The sequence below is a fragment of the Argiope bruennichi genome, chromosome 9 (genome assembly GCF_947563725.1).
Source record: "Argiope bruennichi chromosome 9, qqArgBrue1.1, whole genome shotgun sequence".
NCBI classification, from domain to species: Eukaryota; Metazoa; Arthropoda; class Arachnida; order Araneae; family Araneidae; genus Argiope; species Argiope bruennichi.
In genome coordinates, this window is record NC_079159.1 from 87,940,729 (window position 1) to 87,960,985 (window position 20,257).

Consider the following 20,257-nt stretch of genomic DNA (forward strand, 5'->3'; position numbering starts at 1 on the left):
CAGAATTAATGGGGGGGGGGATATCAATTTTATGGATTGAGCTTTGAAAAATCTCGTGCATCAAATTACGAAACTTTTAAAAGCGTAAGTTGAAATTAAATCATTCATGGGCGCTATAATTCGATACAAAAATGGCGAATAATAGAATATCTCAAGTGTTCTATGAATCCTTAGTTGTAACAATAATGCACACATTCTGAAAACGCTAGGTCATTTAATTAGATAGTATAGAATACAAAAATTAAGGCTTTAAAGTATTTGCATTATGATGCTTTGTTTATCTAATTTAAGGAATCAGCCAATGATAGCAAAACGGAATGATTACTTTTTTTAAATCAGTTTGCCCAGATCTTTTTTGCTTACCTTTTGCTTTGGATTCGAGTCAAGAATGTCACCTTTATTGTTATTTCCCAAGCCTTTAATACAAAGCATTTCAAAATTAATGGGATTTTTTTTTTAAATTTCTTGACCTTGAAGGATTTTGAAAGAGTTCCTGAGATAAGGCAATTTGGAAAAGGTTCAGTGTTTGTTTCAAAGTGATGTTTGTTTTAAATACTTGAACTTTTTTTTTTTTTTCCTTTTAAATATGTCTACATTAATGGTAGCAAGGCACTCTGCCATATTCTATGAATCATATTCTTGTTATGACTTTTTTGCAAAGAGTCGTGCAAAGTAAGTAATAAAGGCAGTGTATGGCGGGGGGGGGGGAGAATCTAGTCAAAATTCAATCAAAATTACTCGTATTTTGTGACGCTATTTTTTTAACATCAGTTTATCATATTTTGTCTTTGAGAACAGTCTTTTCCGAATAAAAGATCTGTACTGAAAAATAAGCGCGTGATGAGGAAAAATTGGGGTATTGCTGTTCGCTATCTATTCAAACAAAAGCAGAAGTACCTTTTCGTCTCTATTCAAACGACAATCAATTTTTAAATTTAAAAAGAGGTTCAATTCAAATAACATTCATTAATTTACCTCAATAGATAAGGCGAATGAAAGTTAATGATTGATGGTTGGTGACTGTTAACCTTTTTTAAAATTTTATAAATGGCTTAAGAAATAGATTAACTAGTTCTGAAATAATAAGCTGTATGTCCATTCTTTAAATATTGGAGTTCAACTGATAAATAACATGACTTTTTTAGCATTGTGGAGCATTAAAACAACTCTAGAATATTTCTAAATAAGCAGATTATTTATTCTCTAGTTCAGGAACTGCAGAACATATTGAGAAATTATTATACCAAATTTGAGCAAAAATATAAATACATTAAATGTTAATTTATTCGATTTTTCGTAAGAAAATTCTACCAAAGATTAGAATTTGAGAAAATAGCATTTAAAAATGTAAAATGGCATTAAAACATTTATAAATGCAAATATAAAAATCAGTATAACTTCCCAAGATATGGACTTGGAAACAAAATTCAAACATTTCCGTAAAAAATGTTCATTAAGAATATTCAATTTTAAAAAAATAAATCATATTTTCACAAAAAAGAATAATTCTTGAACGTAGTCACACTAAGGTATCTGTTGCCTTATCACTTTTGTAGTTGGGATCTTTAAAATTTTATTCATCAAAAAAAATTAGCTATAAAGTTGCATATATTTTTATAACGATTTCAATTGCATTTTCCAGCTTTATATCAATCAAAATATCCAAATTCGCTCTGCTGCAGCCTGATTTGAGTAGTGTATTGTCTATTGTTAGAGAGGATTGTAAGCTAGAATTCCTCTTAATCACTTCCTGGAAGAGGATTTATAGCTTACAAAAGTCGTGATTTTCAATCACCTTGTTGAAGTAGTAATAATAATCACAAGAACTTCAACTAATATAGAAAATGTAAGAATAGTTTGGAAAATATAATTTTTTGTACATTCATTCAATAAAAAAATGAATAAATGTACAGACAATTTCATTTTCTAGACCCTATCACAATATAATTCACTCTTGCTGCACATCGCTTTTAGATTTTGTGTGAAACTGTTATTAGTGTCTTGAATTATATAACACTTCTTTACAAACTAAATCGTGTCGGATTGTTAAAATGATAATTATTTCTCAGTATGTGGAAAAAAATGAAAATTTTACTGTTGCATAAGTCGAAGAACACTGTATATTGAGCGATGCTAAATGTGCCATTAATATTATATCTGGTTTGAAAATTTACATGCTGTTGCCTGTGAACAATATTTTATTAATTATCAACTTTTCAATAATTAAATCATTTATTTCTGAAAATTGTCCTAAAAAGGCTAATCTATTTCACAAAAAGACTCCAACAGAATGAAGAAACTGGTTTATCGTTTTCTTTGCTTATAGGTAAATTCCTATAGGAAGACTACCTATTGCAATGGCTTTCATGACAAGATTTTGGGAAAATTTTCTCAATTCTTTTCCGATCATGATCCCTAGCACCACTTTCGTTCAAAAGTTTATATATACGTATAACGCTTTGCCCATGTTATTTTGTAAACAGTATAACTAGAAAAAGTTTGTTTGGATTATGTTTGTTTGCAATATGTTATAAGAAATATAAAAATCTTGGATGAATTCATAGATAGGCCATCTAGCCCAAAGGGGTGGAAATGATGCGGGCTGAAATTTACGTTTAGTTATAACATTCGTAATATTGAAGATAGAAAAATAAATCCAAATAGCCAAATTAGCGCCTCATTAAGACGAACAAGTTTTGTATATCTTGGAAGTTAGGGGCTGAAAAGCTATTTTCAAGTCCTAATTTTGACTGTTTCTAACATCAACAATTTATGTTGCCAGATAGTAACTTAGATATAAAGAATCGACCTCTGCCTTCCAGCTTGCCGAGAGGAATTTTTTTATATATGTAGCTCAAATTCTATTAATAATTCATAAACCAGTTTCACGGAGACCTTTTTTATCATATTACAGTAAATATTGATTGAATTGGTGAGAGCATCTACGCTGAAATGATATCTCCTGAACTCGCGAAAAAAAAATTTCTCCGCCGTGATTACCTATTAATACAGGGTAATTTTTATCGTATAATTACATTGTTTTCTTCTGATTGTGTCATTATAATTAGTCTAATAGAGAATGCCTCCTTCAGTCGTACACCAAGCTGCTCATAACATATTTTTGATCGAAACGTATTTGATCTTGAATATATATGTAATAGCACCTAATTAATCCATGTTCTAATAAAAATTTAAAAAAATTCTCATCACTCGAATTCCGTCTACATTGTAACTTAACTTATTTTTCCCGCGGATCCGAAAGTTTTATCGACACATTCTTTTCTGAAACTATATAAGTGCAGAATACGTTCTCGCGCTCTCACTTTCCTGCTACCTGCATTCCCATTTGGTTTTCTGTTCAGAACTCGCCATGGTTTGTGTAAAGAATTTGGATAACAGATAAAAATTGGGCTGTTTCCTTGAAATTATGAGGGATAATAATAGTTAAAGAATTCCTCTCCAGCTTCTTTAAATCATGTCACAGAAAAGGAGACGAAAGTGTTAAATGATAGTAATAAAAAAAAATTGATAATTTTGATTGATTGATTAAAAATTGATAATTTTTTTGAATCTGTATTTTTAATGCTCTCTAATTATAATAAAAGCTGAAATGCTTTTCAAAATTTTCACGAAATCGAAATTTTAATTGATGTATCCACAAATCATTCTTCTGTTTTTGTGATTATAATTTAATTGTTGCATTAAATTATATATAATGATGAGCATTTCTTTTTTTTAAATATTCCCTTAAAGGCAGATATATGTAAAAATTCTGACATATATTTTGTGCTTTCATGTAATATTTTCTTATGCAAGACTTTCCTTATTCGACAATCATTTTAAGTTTTGATTATCTAAATTCTGTTGTTTTGTTAATCTATCACAGAAAAAAGGAAATTTCTTCTTTTATATTGCAAAACTTGATATCTCTTTAATTGTGACAATTATTAGATAGAATTGGAGAGCGTAAAAATTCCTAAAAAGTTGCAATTATTAGAAAATATTTATATCCTCATGTCTTTTTGAGGTTTCTTTTGTTAACGTTCATGGAAATAAATCACTGTTTATCTCGTCACATGTTTAAGATAAACAACATTTGGTGCAAAATTCCCAGAATTTTTTTTAATGATTAAAAAAAAACCATTGTTCTAAGCAAATAATTTTGTCATCTTACTGATTACATGATTTAATAGAAATCATTTTTTTTTTTTAACTTAACCAATATTCTGATTTCTTCGACCTTAATTTCTGTTTAAAATGCTATTAATAGAAAGTTTGGGAAATATCTTTTAATGCGTTGATTTTTTTTTTTTTTTTTTTACCACGCATTTTTTTAACTCAACATTTTTAATTCGTAATACTGATAAGATTTCATTAAAGAAGAAAAAAAAAAACTCTTAAATCAGTTATATTGTCCAAAACATTACTGCCACGTCAGATAGATGCATTTTTACTTTACCTTTCGAGAGCATCGATAACGTGAGAGTTCTGACTGGATGGCTTTTTATTCTGTACAAACAGATCAACGAGGAACTTCAAGTGGGCGAATTTTACCGCTCTTTTTGCTCAGCTGCTTTACAAAAGCCGCTTTAGCCGATCATTCTTGCGCAACGGGAGCGTGAAGAAGTCGTAGAACGAAGAAAGGTCGTTCGCAGTCTGTATACCTGTTGCAGCACCACTCGGTGGTGACTAAGCGAACAGGTTTACTTTAATGATCGGGGAAGAATATTCGGATGGTATGTCCCGTGCTCTGCTGTCTTCCTTTTGGCATCCACCCACCATTCGGACCAGACGTGTCATCGACTTTTGTTTTGACATCTCGATCGCCGTGTTGATGTTCTTCGGTGTTCCTCCTAATTTCGTTTTCAACCAATTCCATGCTGAGGGAACTGTCAACGTGGAATATATTCCAATGGAACCTGTCAAAGTGGACCAACGAATGTAGGCCATCTACGTATTGGTTTGTAATCACTTCCCAGTTGGCAGTTCTTGTTGATTCCGCGTACCATGTGATTCTGGTTTTCTGAATATTTCTCATCACCACTTCAAAACCTTATTGTATTCATAGTTAATTTGGATTTCCATGCGATTATTTGACTCTTGTAGTTGAGTGAAAAAATGTGCAAAGACCACTTGTGTATACTTCATCTGACGTTGTGTTCTTCTAAATATTCTTTGTGTGTTTTAAGTCCCTGGTGTAACCATGCACGACCCTAACGCGAACTCATCCCTCGAAACAAGTTTGGAAGAAGACTTGTATATGCCGGATTTTGAATTTTCAGACCATGTTGGAAAAGGGAAGAATTCGTCATTTTGGAATGGAATATATTTTGGCGCAGATCATGAAAATGCAAAGTACCAAAGATTTAGCAGAATTGCTGCTGCACAAGAGATGGAAGACTTTGGTATCTGAGAAGTTTTACTTTTATTTATTTTTCACTGAAATTCTGCCTATGCACATTTAAATATGCTTTAGAGTTTAATTTGCTCTCATATCTCTAATCATGCCCTTGATATTTGATATTTTCTAAAAATGATAATTAAGCCATGCTATATGATATTCATTTCTTTTTAATGAGAAATAGAATTGTGTGCAAAATACTTAGTAAAAAATCAACAGATGCAACTCGTTAATAACTTATGGGTGAAAGTTTAAAGTTTTGCTCAATTTTATTACAATTTTTAGAATTAAATCAGAAGAATGATTATTTTGAAATGAATTTAAAATGATTAGTTTAAATTTGTATTTATTAAAGTTTAGTAAGTGGATACGAGTTGCCGTTTTTTAATTCCTGTTTTCTGTGTATTAAGTATGCAGAATTAAGCTTATAGCTTGCATATTGAACTAATGTAATATCTTGTTAAATCAAATATAAATAGTAAAATGCATCTGATAATTGAATGATTCTTGATTCATTTAGTTGCAAGTTTTGTTATTGACATTTAAATATTTAAACTCTTATATAGTTTTCATTTATATTTAATAATTTTTTCTCTAATATTTACGACTTTATTTTTCATTATTAAAAATTAAAGTCTTCTAAAAATATTTTTTTTTTCTTATTGTGCTAATTTATTTCTTAGTTTATTTGGAATCCTATTGATAAGTTTTAGATTTTCATGTGTACACGTGATCGATCACAAGATAATTTGATATGCAATTTTCCTTAATTATTTTTAAGTTCTTATTAATTGCTTGGCAAAAAATATTTATCAGATTTTTAAAAAAGATCAGAAATGAATATTAAACAGTGGAAGGATAATTTAACCTTCTTTTTATACTTATTTTTCTAAAATATGTGAAGTGAATTACAAAAAAAAAAAAAAAAAAAAAAAAAAGTTTATGCAAAATTTGTCAGATCCGCATTGATTTGATTACTTTATCATAAAATTATCATTTGCTTTCAAAACGTCAGAGTTATAAATATTGACAGTATTGTTGTAACAAATTTAAACATTTTCTTAGTGAAAATAAAAAATTAAATACGATTTATAAAAGCAAGTAAAAAGATAATTTTGAATAAAATTATTTCAAATTTTATGATTGATTTTATTAATGGATCATTTTCAAAGCTTGGAACTATGTATCAAAGGAATGAGCCAGAATGCCTTGCTGAGACATTAGTCAGAGGATTATAGATTCAAAATACTAAAAAGAATCTGCCATGCATTTAGAATTAATGCAAGTTAAGTCTATCATGGATGGAAAGTTCTGGTGTTGATATGGTCTGAAATTTGAAGAGCAGGTTATTGTCCTTTTAGATCAAAAATTTCTTTTTGTATTGTTTTCATTATATGATTAATATTCTATATGTTTGTTCATTTTGTAGAATTGCAGATGGACATTTTTGGTGTTAAACGAGATCAAGTAATAATGAGCTCTTCTGTCAGAATTGTTAATAATGGCTAATGGTTAATAATAATCTGTATATATCTTGCTTTGAAACTTTTCATTAAGTATACAAAAATATTATGGAAGAGTTACATTTAGTTTATCATTAATTCTTTTTTTTATTTCCGACTTACATGAATACTAGAAAATTGAAAGGAAAAAAAAATACGATCATATATAGGATTGCAAACTCTTTGCTTCAAAATGGTGTCATTAATAGAGAATTAAAAATTCCTACATAATGGTATTAATTTTTTTTATTCAAATGCCAAAACAAAATCGCTTGTTTTATAAAAATGTCTTCACGCAAGGTCATGTTCTAAAATATCATCAGTAATTTGCTTAGCTATCATTAGATACATTTTATTTCAGATTCATTCTATGACACTTCTGAGGAAGCAGCATTCTCTATGTCTCCTGACAGTGGAGTCCATGACATGTCTCAACTGACTCCTGAGGCCAAGGCTAAACTTCAAGATGAATGGACTCGAGAACTTGCTAAAGTATGTTACATTCTGTTATTATGTATTTTCCATTAAAATTGAGCTGAATTAATTATATTGCATCAATTTGAATTAATTTAATTACAATAATTTCTCAGATTTCTATTTTAAATCTTTCAGGAGCACAAACAATTTTTCTTTATAAAATGATAATTTGTAAATAAATCTGCAAGAGGAACAAAAGCAAATTAAGTGTTGGCATCTATTATGTTTATTTGGTACTTAAAACACTTCCTCCTTTTCTCTAAATAAATCATCAAAGTACTACCTTATAATTAAAAAAAAAAGACATTAAAAGGATAATTTTGATTTTTTTTTTTTAAAGCTTCTGTGAAGCTTAACTTGCAGTATCAAACTGTTTTTTTTTTGTTTGTTTGTTTGTTTTAATAAATATTGTTAAAATTATATAAAAGAAAACTCTTTTACAAGCCTTATATTTAATATTACTGTTACTTTAATTCATGAGACAAAATGGACTCTAGTCTTTCAAGCCTTATTAAAATGCTCAAATATCAATTGCTTTAGTTCCACTGCTAATAAAAGGGGAAGCAGGATTCCTGTTTATAAATTCCATAAAGTCTTTAAGCCTGATTATCACCTTTCTTTTTTTCTATTATGGCTTTGTCAGTAAGAGCACAGTAATTTGAATTTTGATCATGGAAAAAGGCATCTTAAAAATTCTCTAAATTAAATTTTTGCCAAACTGCTTTGTAAATTAAATTTAATTTTTTAAAAAACATTTAGATCATTTTGGTTGTTTTAATAATTTTTATAATTTTTTTTAGTGTTCAAGTGAAAAAATATTGTAATTAATATTATTAGTGAATTTAATTCAATAAAGTCGTTTTTAAAAAGATCAGTGTAAAAAATAGCTATCTCTGCACAGGTTTCTTAAATATTAAAAATATTCCAAGAAAAGCTGACTTAAAAAACTAAAAATTGTTTACTATATTTAACGTAGAAATATGAATGTGACTTTTGCTTTATTAATTGACAAATATAAACATGGCTTTTTTTTTTTTTTTTTTTTTTTCCATTTATAAATAGATGAAGGGAGCTATATCTATTATTACATGTAATGAATCATTTTCAAAAATAAGCACATAAATGTTTCATACAGATATTTATATATCAAACTTTTATAAATAGGGCCATTCAAAATGACGAATCTATTGTTTTTTAATCTTTGATTTATTTTATTGTCTTTTGTGTTTATAGACAGAGGATGAAATAAATACTCTGAGACAAGTACTTTCATCGAAAATCAGACATATGCAAGAGCTCAAAAGAAAGCTTGGCATCACAGTTTGGAAGGAATTCAAAGAAGACATGGAGCAAGGCATTCGCAACATTCAGGAGTCAACTGCGTAAGTGTTACTTTTCTGATCAATTAATTTTTTTCTCATAAAAACTAATTAATAGAGTGCAAAATATGTACAAAAAATTTTTTCATTTTGTCTTTTTTCCCATAAAGATTTAAAAAAAAAAAAGCTTGACACACAAAGCCATTTGTTTAAAAATAGACTTAAGATGTTGTTATTGTTAATCCAGCAAATCTTTTAGATAGAGATATATAAAATTTCTTTGTTTTGTCTTGTATCTCATTCAAGAACAGCCATTTTAATACATATTAATTACTTGGATTAAATTCTTCATCTCCTTATAAATGTTTTAATCATGTATTGTAATAATTTTATCTAATACAAAAAGTTGAAATTATTAAATTATTTTGCCTCATTATGATTATTCAATACTAAGTAATTTTCGTTAGGAATGAATTAGAGGCTCTATTAAAAAAATCAGAAAATGTAATATATTTAACTCTGTGTATTTAAAGACAAATATATTAAAAAACATCAAATAAGTTTCAGAATTTCATTGCTTGAAATACTTGTCACTTAATTCTATTTTTAATATAAAGGAATGCTTCAATGGTGCACTTTTAAAATATCACCTATTGCAAATAGAATGCTTTGTATATCAGGCATGATAGGCATGTATATATGCCCTTGTGTCATTAAAGAAATATATCTATAAATAGTATTCTAAATAAATTTGCTTAATTTCTTAATGAAAAAAAATTATTCATTACTAAACTAAGCAAATTAATTATTCTGTGTAATTTAATTAAATATTAAAAAATAATTTTTCATAGTTAATATATATTTTTCCAAAATTTTACAGCTATCAGAAGACGAGTCAGACTTTGAAAACTGCATCTGAGAAAACTACTGAGGCTTTGGGTACTATTGGCGCAACTGTTAGCAAAAAGTTTGAAGAAGTCAAGTAAGCATATATGTTACTGCTAAGAAATTCTTTTACTTCAACATATACTGCTTTACCCATATCATTTAAAGATAGAATAAATGGTAGATAAAAAGTTCATTGTAAAAAAAAAAAAAAAAAAAAATTATGTTGAATCGTCAAGTATTTCAAGGCAGAAGTTGATTCTTAGATTTTTGATTGCACTACTTTTTTGTAATTGAGCTTAATCTTTACTAATAATTTCATATGGATACAATGAAGAAAAAAAACATGTTAATGCATGACATTTCTTTATACTTACAAGTGTTTTTAACTTGTAAAGCAATCATATGAGAAAAAAAATAATTGACAAAAGACTGTGACTTTGACCTTTCCTGTAGTCATTGTAATAAATTACTATTAAAATTGTAATTATCATAGTATTTATACTTTTTTTATTGTGAAATTCACAGATTATTACTTTTTTCAGTTTTTTTTAATGGATTTGTTTTCTAAATAAAATGGATAAGGAGAGGAAAACTTTGCAAATAAAATTCATCATTGCTTAAATGAGTCAAATAATTTGTCAGATTTTGCCTCATTACATTTAACAAGCTTTCTGTTAAAATTTTATTGTATGTAAAATATATGTATAGAATTTACCTTATACATTGCTAGATGTCTTTAAACACCTTTAAACATTGAAACGAAACATAGAATAAATTGATTGCTTAATAATATTATTCAAACTTTCATAAATATAATTATAGTTTTATATGGATTCTGTCTAGATTTTTATGGATTGAATTTTCAACCCACAAAAATTTGTTTTAATGCTTAATTTTATGAAATATATTTGTTACAAAATATGCATTTCTTGTTTCCTATGTTTTCTATTAACATTAGGGAACTGCTTCGCAAAATTTAAATTTGTATTAATTTGAAATTATGTATAATGCTGTTCTAATAATGGTGTTATGACTCGGAACTCTACTGTTGTTTTGAAATCAGTTTATTTATGCACAATACAAGACAGAGAATTTCATGAGGGTATTTACATAATGATGTTATAGAAACTGATCAGAGTATTTACAGATGAAGTAGACTTAAATTGATCAAATGATCCGTACATCAAAGAGAGGAAAATAACGTAATGTACAAAATTCTTTTCTTAAAACAAATGCAGCATATTCTACTTATATCAAAACCGGATTGTCAGATTCCAAGCTGGAATAAGATGCAACGCAAACTCTAAAGTGAAAATAAACAGGAAATTTAAAACTTATTAGGGATGGCAACAAATGGTGTAAAATATGCTAAATTTCTAACCTATATTCATTTTTACATTTTGTTAAATGACTTACAAAAGAATTATTTGATCCATAATTGTACTATTTATCCAGAATTATCTAATTTAATCATTTCTATTATAAGTTTCCATTTGTCAGTTATGAGGTTAACTCTGTTTAAAATATAAATACTAATGTATTCTTCTGAAAGTACTTACCATTTTAACTGAAAATACCAAATTCCATAACTTTTTCCTCCCCTTCTTATTGCGCACTTAAATGAATAATACCTGTTTATTCTGCATCTGATTTAAATCCTTTATTAACTTGATCTGTTGAAATCTAAACTTAGAAAACACCTTTAACAAATTTGAGGAGCATATTTAACAAAGATAAACTACACATAATCCTCAAATGTTAAAAGAACAAATAAACATTATTTGAATTATAATTTTCTCTAAGAAAATGTCTTTATTTTTTTATTCTAGTTTTGCCCATGAAAACTTTTTTTTTCTTGCAATTTATTTCATTTATATACATATAATTTTAGCATGGTGTAAATCTTTTTTAAAATAATGTAAATGTGTGACCCTTCATATTCATTCTGATATACACAATTCAACTTTACAATACCTGAAGAAGACAAAAAAATCGAATAAGATAGTTAAATGTTGTATATACAGAGCAGAGTATGTATACAACATTCTTTGAAGGAATGGCTGTAATGTTCCTTAATATTTTTTTCATTTTTCAAAATTTTAAAAAGATTTTTATTTTTTGTTGAAATTTGAGAGAAATTGAGACCATGATGAGAACTATGCAGTGAACTAAATAAAAAGAAAAAAAAAAGTGGGTGTAAGAACATATTTCGATCTTACATGGTTTTAAAAAAGATGCTTTGAACTTACTCAGTATTTTGATTCTGTGGGGAAAATAATTGCTCATGCGATTGGGATGTTAAAGTCACAGTGAAAAAGGGTTGCCACAACACTGGAGAAATTAAAAAAACACAGGGAATTTAGGAATCATATATGAAACGAAGTAAATGCTTGGAATTTTAAAATTTTCCTTAAAAATCTGGAAAAACCAGGGAATTTTAGATATCTTAGTTTTTTTTTTTTTTTTTTTTTTTTTTAAATCTGAAAAAATTTCCATTTTTTTTAATCATTGCAAGAATAAAAGATCGTAGCCATAGTTCTAAGAACTAATCACCATTCATGACTGTTAAATTATAGAAGTTCATCTTTTTTCTTCTGCATAGATCAATTCAATTTCCAAGACTGAAAAAAAAAAAAAAATACTAATATTGAAATAGTGACTACAGCTACTGGAATACTAGTGGATCTACTAATCCTGGCAAAGAGCACTTATATTTATGAATATTACAAAAAAAAATGGAGTATATCACCAAAAATATGGCTGTTTTAAAAACTGCATTTTGTTTCAATCCATATTTATTGAAAAACAATGCTGTATTATGTGAAAAGTGTATGGTTGATTTGCTTTTTTTATTTCAAAGAACAAATTTCCATTACATGTCAGAATGTGTAAAGATTCAGTTTGAAATTTTCCTGAAAAAAACTGAAAACCTTGATTAAAAAAAACACAACGAACAGCTTGATCTAATGAAGAAATTTGTTTAGAAGGCCCAAAGAATTTTCCGACTTTCAGGAAATTGTAAAAATAATTCTTGTATTGTCACATGTCAATGCAACTGGGAAAAATGGATTTAATATCAATAACGATATGTTTGTTAAAACATTTGAATGAAGATTATTTAATTTAGAACTGTGTATGTTGTCATAAACTTTTATGAAGGTATCTAAAATGTTCGGATCTCAAGAGATTTACTCAGTATACTAAATTAGCATATATGAAGTATTATGAAGATTTAGAAAAGTAGAAAAAATTTCGGGGGGGGGGGCGTAACAAATGCAAAGCAGCTTTGCGTTTTAAATTCTTGCGAAAGAAGAAGAAAAAAATAGAACTGATGGTTGAAAAATCTGCAGAAATGGGAGCGTAAATATATGAATTTCGATGGGGGAGCTTTGCAATGGTTTTGTTAAGTAATCATTAAATGGTTTGTATTTTAATAGCAAGAATGTTACTTTCTATTTCATTTCATTCAAGCTCTTAAATTTTAGTAACATTAAATTAGAGAGCATAAGGAAGTGATCAGTTATCCTTTTTTTCTTATTTTTGTTGTAGAATTTGTTTTACTAAATTCTAGTTAGTAATAGAGAAAAAATTATTTCTATATGTAAATATAATTATTCAATTAATGTACTATTGTTTCAAATAACTTACAAAAAGGAACAGCAAAAGGAATTTGCTTTTTCCACTGATAAAAGCTAGTGGTGTTTGTTATTCTGTTATAACCACCATGGGTAATGTTAAAGTGTTTCCTCTTATAATGCATATATATATATATAAGCTCTATTTTATATGAAGCAGGATGCAGTTTTGAAGACAGTGAAAAGACTTTTTACGTTTTTAAATTCTTTTTAATCCATCGGAAAAGCATAATTATTTACAAGCAAAGACACGGACATTGTGCGTCTGCCACAGTGAGGCACAAAAAGCAGAAGTGGGGAAGAAGGAACAAAATAAATTATCCCTCGTCTTATATTAACTGATATTTTGATAGGGAAAATATTTCTTTATAGTGCCAATATATTATTAAGATTCTGATAGGGATTTCTGACACATGTCAATCACAAGTAAGGGAAACACAGGGATCTTTTAAAAAGAATGTGCTTACTGGACAGTTTTCTACCCCTTCACAATGAGCGTGTGAAAGTGTCGGCGTTTAGCCGATTCAGTAATTTTATAAAGCTTCTCTTGAATTAAGTAGAGAAAATGGAATTGGATCACGAAATAAGAGAATGAACTTACTATGGGCTAAATTAAGATAAAACCTTGAAAATTAAAGTTAAAATATCATATATATATATATATATATATATATATATATATATATATATATATATATATATATATATATATATAGTCAGAATTCAGAATTAGTGTGTAGATTTAATTTGAAATTTTGATAAAATAATTATGTAAAGTAATAAAACTATTTTAAATCAATACAGTAGCCATTTTGTGGAAAATCTGCCAATCAATGCATGGTGCTTCCTTTAGCTGACTTGAATTAAAAAAAAAAATTGAACGCTTCATGATACTGTTAGTTTTGTTCCAAAGAGTACAACTCTTTTGCTTGAAATGCTACTATGCCAAGAATATATTAAATATGCTAATGGAAAACCACATAAAAATATAAAATTTCATAATCTTTCCAGCAGTTTTTCTGTTGATTCAAATGACACAAAATATAATTTTTTATGATATTTAGAGTATCTTTCTAGTTAAAAATGTTTAAATTAAAAAATGTTGAAATTAGTTGTGGTGCTAAATTAAAAGTGGATACCTTGTATTGTGTGCATAACCACATGGGATATTCCATCCACGCTTAATAAAGGCATTCAGATTTAATTTGAATAACCGGACCACCGCAAAAACACTGGTGGGGACTATTGTTGAGTCCCAAGACCATCACTAGCCATGGTTCAACCCTTTCCTTGGGAAGCATGTCCTGTCATTGACAGGTGGTAGCTGACCCCCAACATTTCTGTACCCTCTAGGGTGGTGAGAACCAACCACCATACCAGAAGCTTCTCAACCTTATTTCTGAGATGCCTCCCGGTGGGATTGTGCATATGTGTAAAATAATAATGCTGAGATGATTGTAGAAATTGAAGAAAAATTTTCATATTTCAGTATTTATTCAGGATGTACAGGACAAAAATGCATTTCTAAAAAAGTCAAATTTGGATAATGAGAAGAATTTATGTTGACCAAAAAAATTCGTTTTTCTGTAATCATAATACAACTTCTATTGTTGTGAAATATTATTCATATCTCTGTTTGTGAAACTTGGTTGAATTTATTCATGTAGTGGGGTAAAAAAATTTAAACATAAAATTTATATAGGTATGAAGAGTATATTTCTATTATATTACTTCAAAAAGTGCTATTTAAGGAAGTATTTTATCATATTCTATATAATTATCAGAACTAAATATTGTCTAAGCAGATAATTGGTTCATCTGAAGATTAAATATCCTTTTTTAATAAATTACATTTTAACGAGTGCAGTTCATTTAAATGCACGATAAATAGCTGATTTTATTGTATTGATTTTGTGAATTTATAGTCTAATGATTCATCACCTTGCTTAGATTTAAATACATGTCTGTTAGAAGCTTATAAAGGTTATTATATGGTATCTATATACAGATGATGTATTTTTAGAAATATCCATGAATTATATTATTGACACATCTTAATCAAACTTGTCTTTTGCATAAGTAAATCCAATCTGCCTTGAACCATGTTAATGGTTATTGTCAACCATGTTATTGTCTTAATGATGTGCTGAAGTATAATCACAATTTAATATATAATATATCCCCATACTTGTGAAAGAAATCAGGGTAAACTGAATGATGCACATCATCATGCTAGCATTCTAAAAGAACTAAGGGTTGAGTCCTAATGGCTCATCACAAGTAGGCAAGATACAACCCCTCTCATGAGAAGTATATCCTGTCGTTGCAATGGAGTTGGCCAATTCCATACAGTTAATCAACCTATACGGATGACTTAACCAACTGCTGTACTGGATCCTCATTTTTGAGGATAATCCCCAATAAAATTTGCTGATATATACAGTAGGCAAAATGATTATTTGTACACCAATTTTTTTTTAAGTTTTAGAAACATATAAGCAGCTATTTTATTCATTATGACGTGTGAGCGTGAGTTTGTTGTTTATTTCTAAGTAAATGAAAAAAATATTTTGAAATAGTTGAAAATAAAATCTAAATCTTACAAACCTGGAAAATTTCTTGCAAAAAGTATATTTGTACACCTATATATCCGGTAAGTATTACTATCATTTCATGTAATTTTTCACATTATAGTTAATTTTTTGGATAGATTGTATTTTTTAAACCTTGAAGGTTATCTTTTTTAACAGTGAAGGTCACTCGCAGAGAAAAGTTGAGAGATGGCCACGAAATCAAAGGAAGTCTCTTTAGACATGAGATATCATATTGTTAACCTTAATAAAAGTGGAAAATCTCATCGCGAAATTCAAAAGATGGTTAAATTACCCTTTACAACTATTGGTTACATCGTAATAAAATATAAAAATACTGGACGCGTTGAAAATGAACGCAGGCCAGGCGGCCCGAGTAAATTAACTTCAAGAAATAAATGAAGTATCGTTAAAGCAGCTATTAGAAAACCACAAATTTCTGCTCAGAAAATTGCAGATGACCTTCTCACATCTTCTAACATTAGAGTGACCGCTCAAACAATAAGAAATGTGTTACATAGTGCTGGTTTAAAAACCAGAACTCCGAGAAAAAAACCAATGATCTCTAAAGTAAATAGAAAAAAAGCGTCTAGAATTTGGTATGAAATACAAAGACAAACTGGTGGACTTCTGGAAAAAGGTTATTTTTTCAGATAAGAGTAAGTTTGAAATTTTTTCACTCTCTAGTATCCGAAAAATCTGGTGAAAAAATAAAACAGCCCTTGATAGTAAAAATGAACTTCAGACCCTGAAACATGGTGGTGGAAATGTGATGATTTGGGGCTGTGTAGCTCATGTCGGTGTTGGAAAATTACACTTTATTGACACAAAAATGGCAGCTTTAGGTTACATTGATGTGTTGCGGCATAACTTATTAGACAGTGCTAGAAAATTGGGTATCGGTGAAACTTTCTTATTCCAACAAGATAACGATCCAAAACACACTGCGATAGTTACTAAAACATGGTTGCTTTATAATGCGCCAAGACGTCTTGAAACTCCACCACAATCCCCGGATATAAATCCAATTGAAAATTTGTGGATCCTTTTGGATGCTCAAGTCCGAAAAAAAATATTACAAGTAAAAATAGTTTGAAAGAAGCACTCATGGAAGCTTAAGAAGAAATAGATTAATAAACCACCAAAACGTTAATAGAATCAATGCCAAGACGTCTTGAAGTAATTGTAAAAGCCAATGGAATGCATAGAAAGTATTAAATTACTATAAAATATAATTATGTTTAAAATTTGTCACTAAGTAAGTGTACAAATACTCTTTTTGTATAGTTTTTATAAAGTTTTATTCATTAATCAACTAAAGTTTATATGATTGTGTTTTTGTTAATATTTTATTATTATTTTACCTCACTAGAATATATTTCTGCAATTTTAACTTAGTTACCTTATTTTATTTTGCTATAATATTCCAAAATTGAAGTGTACAAATAAACATTTTGTCAACTGTATATAAACCCTGCTCTGATCCATTTTTCAGCAAATACTAACTTGTATTAAGCATTAACCAAACTATATGTTATATTATGTAATATAATTATATGGCAAAGATTTCACAGAAACAGTTTTCTTGGTTCCTTTTTTTTTATAATATATATAATATGTTTCTAATTATAACCCTGCTTGTTGTGTTACAGGCAATCTCAAGCTTTCAAGTCGCTGGAAGAGAAAGTTGGCTCAGCCTACACCAATGTCAAGGTAAATACCCCTGGAGCACCTAACTAATAACCTCCAATGTGAATACCTAAGCTATTTGTGTGGGTGATGGTAAAACCTCCTCTTTTGTGTATGTGCATTTTTGAGTAATATTTGTAAAAATTGTCATGCATGTCTATTTGTTGTGAAACTGTCTTGTTCTAACCAGTATTACATCTATTTGTTGTTTTTCTAACCTCCTTGAATGGAACATGTTTCTGTTATAAATATAATTCTTAATACTGAAAAACATCAAGCATGTAGATTGAAAAAGTACTTATTTTGAAACCCCTTCTAGACTATACATGAAAATAATACAATGCCTTTTTAGATATATTTATTGCTTGAAGTTGAAAAAAAGTTTGAAATAGTTTGCTTTGTTTGAAATAGTCTCAAAATAATGCTTACTGTTAATTTTAGATTCAGATCAAGTGCATGTGTGTTCAATAATCCTTAAACAATTTTATAAACAAAAGCTAAAATATTATTTATTATTTTTTAAAGTTCTTCCAGAATTGCTTATGAATTTTATTATAAGCCAGTTGCAAGTTTGCTGTGTGTATTGTATTTTATTTTATCCAGTAACTTTTTACCAAGTCTGTACTGCTTTTATATCAAGTATGTTCAAATATTGCATCAGTATTGCATTTTTCAAATATTATTACCAATGAATTCTTGATTTGTAAAAAATCTTTTTATGGAAGTTTGAATTTGGTTTCTGTGCTTTCAAGCAATTTATAAAATATTGTTTATCCTGGAAAACAATTTAAAATCTGAACTGTAAATTTTTTAGACTAAAGTTAGTGGATCCAGTGTAGGCCAGACTGACGCTAGTGGAAATAAGGGCGAACCACTCGTAGAGAATTCGAATGGAAGCCAAATTCCAGCTGAAAAATCATAAACTTGAACTTTTCTCAATCTCTTAAATGATCATGCACTAATTGGGAAGATACTGATACTTGTATAATTATGAATGCTTTAGATTTCTTTAAAGCATTTCATGGTTTTTGTGATACTTATTTAACTTCTGCTAATATATTCACTGTCTTTTTAACTGTTGTTCCTATGTGGAAGTATACTGTTAATAGTATGTAGACTATAAAATCTGGTTTTCTTGGATTATATTTTTTATGGGAAAAAAATGCCACTTTTATAGATATTACCAAAATGGTCCCTAAAGATCTTTTATGAATTTTCATTTGTTTACAAATTTTGGTAATTCCTGTGGCTTTTTGAAATTTTTCCCAAAACATTTTTGTATATGTTTTATTGTAAAAATTTTTCTCTTTTGATAACTGGGTCCTGGAAATTTTATATTATTCTTTGCTATACATCTTTCTATCTGGTATTGTGTTTTTAATATAAAATATCTATAGAATTAGTCTTTTCAATGAGCTAATTTTACAGTTCCTATTTCCCTTTTTTCAGGAAACTCCAACCGAGCATCAATAGGCTTTATTTTATAATTATAAAAAGAAAATGTTAAATTTATATAAAATTTGATACAAAAAATGTTTGTTTACATTTGATATAGATTTATTAAAAATGTGATAAAATATTATATATTGTATCTTTGAATATCGCCAACTGCAAGGTTAACTATTTTTAATATATAAATATATAACATTTTGTAGCATTCGCAATTAGTAAAAAAATTCTATAATGTGCCTTAATTTATAAATTTTGCAGATCTCCTAAAATGTTCAATTATTTTATATTCTTTCTAATTAAAGCTTAATATAAATTTTATTAAAACGTTTTATATTCCTTAAGGTATCTATTGGTTTAACCATTTAAATGTAAAAGCAGAAGTATAAATCATATATTCTTAAAAGAAATTTTGAGTTGACATTTATTAAACCATTGGTATAAATTTTTTTGTTTGTAATATGTTCAAATTCAGTGTTGCTGTGAAAATGTTAATTTTAAATATATTAACTATAAAAGGTTTTTAAAGATTCTCATTTTCTTGCCATTAAACTATGTTCTTGTTAAAGTTTTATGAAGTTGGTAGAACCAATATTCTTATTGTATCATAATTTGGTGGAATAAAATTCTTTTAATAAATACAGAAATAACTTTTCTATTATTGAAATATAAAATTCTTGCTTCCGTTGAGAATTTTGTTGTGTAAGTGAAATTATTTTCATACATGAGATTTTTACATTTTTCTCATGACTTATTTCCAATGTGTTGTTACTTCTGTATTTCTCTATTTGAATGTCATTCATCTTTAAAAAAATAAAAATAAAATATTCTCTAAAAATTTTGAAGTTTTGTCTTTATGAAATTTGATTGTGTTAATGAATCTGTTAGTGAATTTATGAAAAGTTAACTTTTTAAACTTTGTGAAATAAAGGTACATATATGGGAAGTATCCTGTGGCTAGCCTGTATATTGAAACAACCAGGATATATTTATGTAACAATTGATTTTTCCCTTTTGAAAAAGATAAATTCAGTGTTTGTGCTCAAGAATTTTCATTATTTTATTTAATGAAGTAATTTTTAAGATTTTATTTGACTATAACCATGCTAACTTACTATATAGGAAGATGCCTAATAAACATCTGCATATAACATGAATCAAGCATAAAAAGTCAAATGTTTGCAGTAGCAGGACAGTAGTAAATATAAAGGAGAATTCCCCTTTAATGGAATGGAATTTTTGAATCCAAAATGCTGGATTCATGAAACAAGTCATGATAGAAGAGCTTTTTATTGACTATTGTAAA

The 20,257-nt window shown here is 28.0% G+C and overlaps 1 protein-coding gene across 5 annotated transcripts in view; it reads left to right on the plus strand.

Annotated features, from left to right (window-relative positions):
• LOC129983970 (tumor protein D52-like) overlaps window positions 1-19,688 on the plus strand; it is a 39,863-nt gene extending 20,175 nt beyond the window's left edge. Inside the window, exons 1-6 of one of the 5 annotated variants that reach the window (XM_056093702.1) lie at window positions 4,649-5,405; window positions 7,265-7,395; window positions 8,614-8,762; window positions 9,580-9,681; window positions 17,466-17,526; window positions 18,952-19,688. In XM_056093702.1, coding sequence (XP_055949677.1) covers window positions 5,204-5,405; window positions 7,265-7,395; window positions 8,614-8,762; window positions 9,580-9,681; window positions 17,466-17,526; window positions 18,952-18,975 — 669 coding nt within the window. In that variant the 5' untranslated portion in view covers window positions 4,649-5,203 and the 3' untranslated portion in view covers window positions 18,976-19,688. The other 4 variants (XM_056093701.1, XR_008785465.1, XR_008785464.1 and 1 more) reach the window with 4 other exon arrangements.
• Window positions 19,689-20,257: the final 569 nt, after the last annotated feature.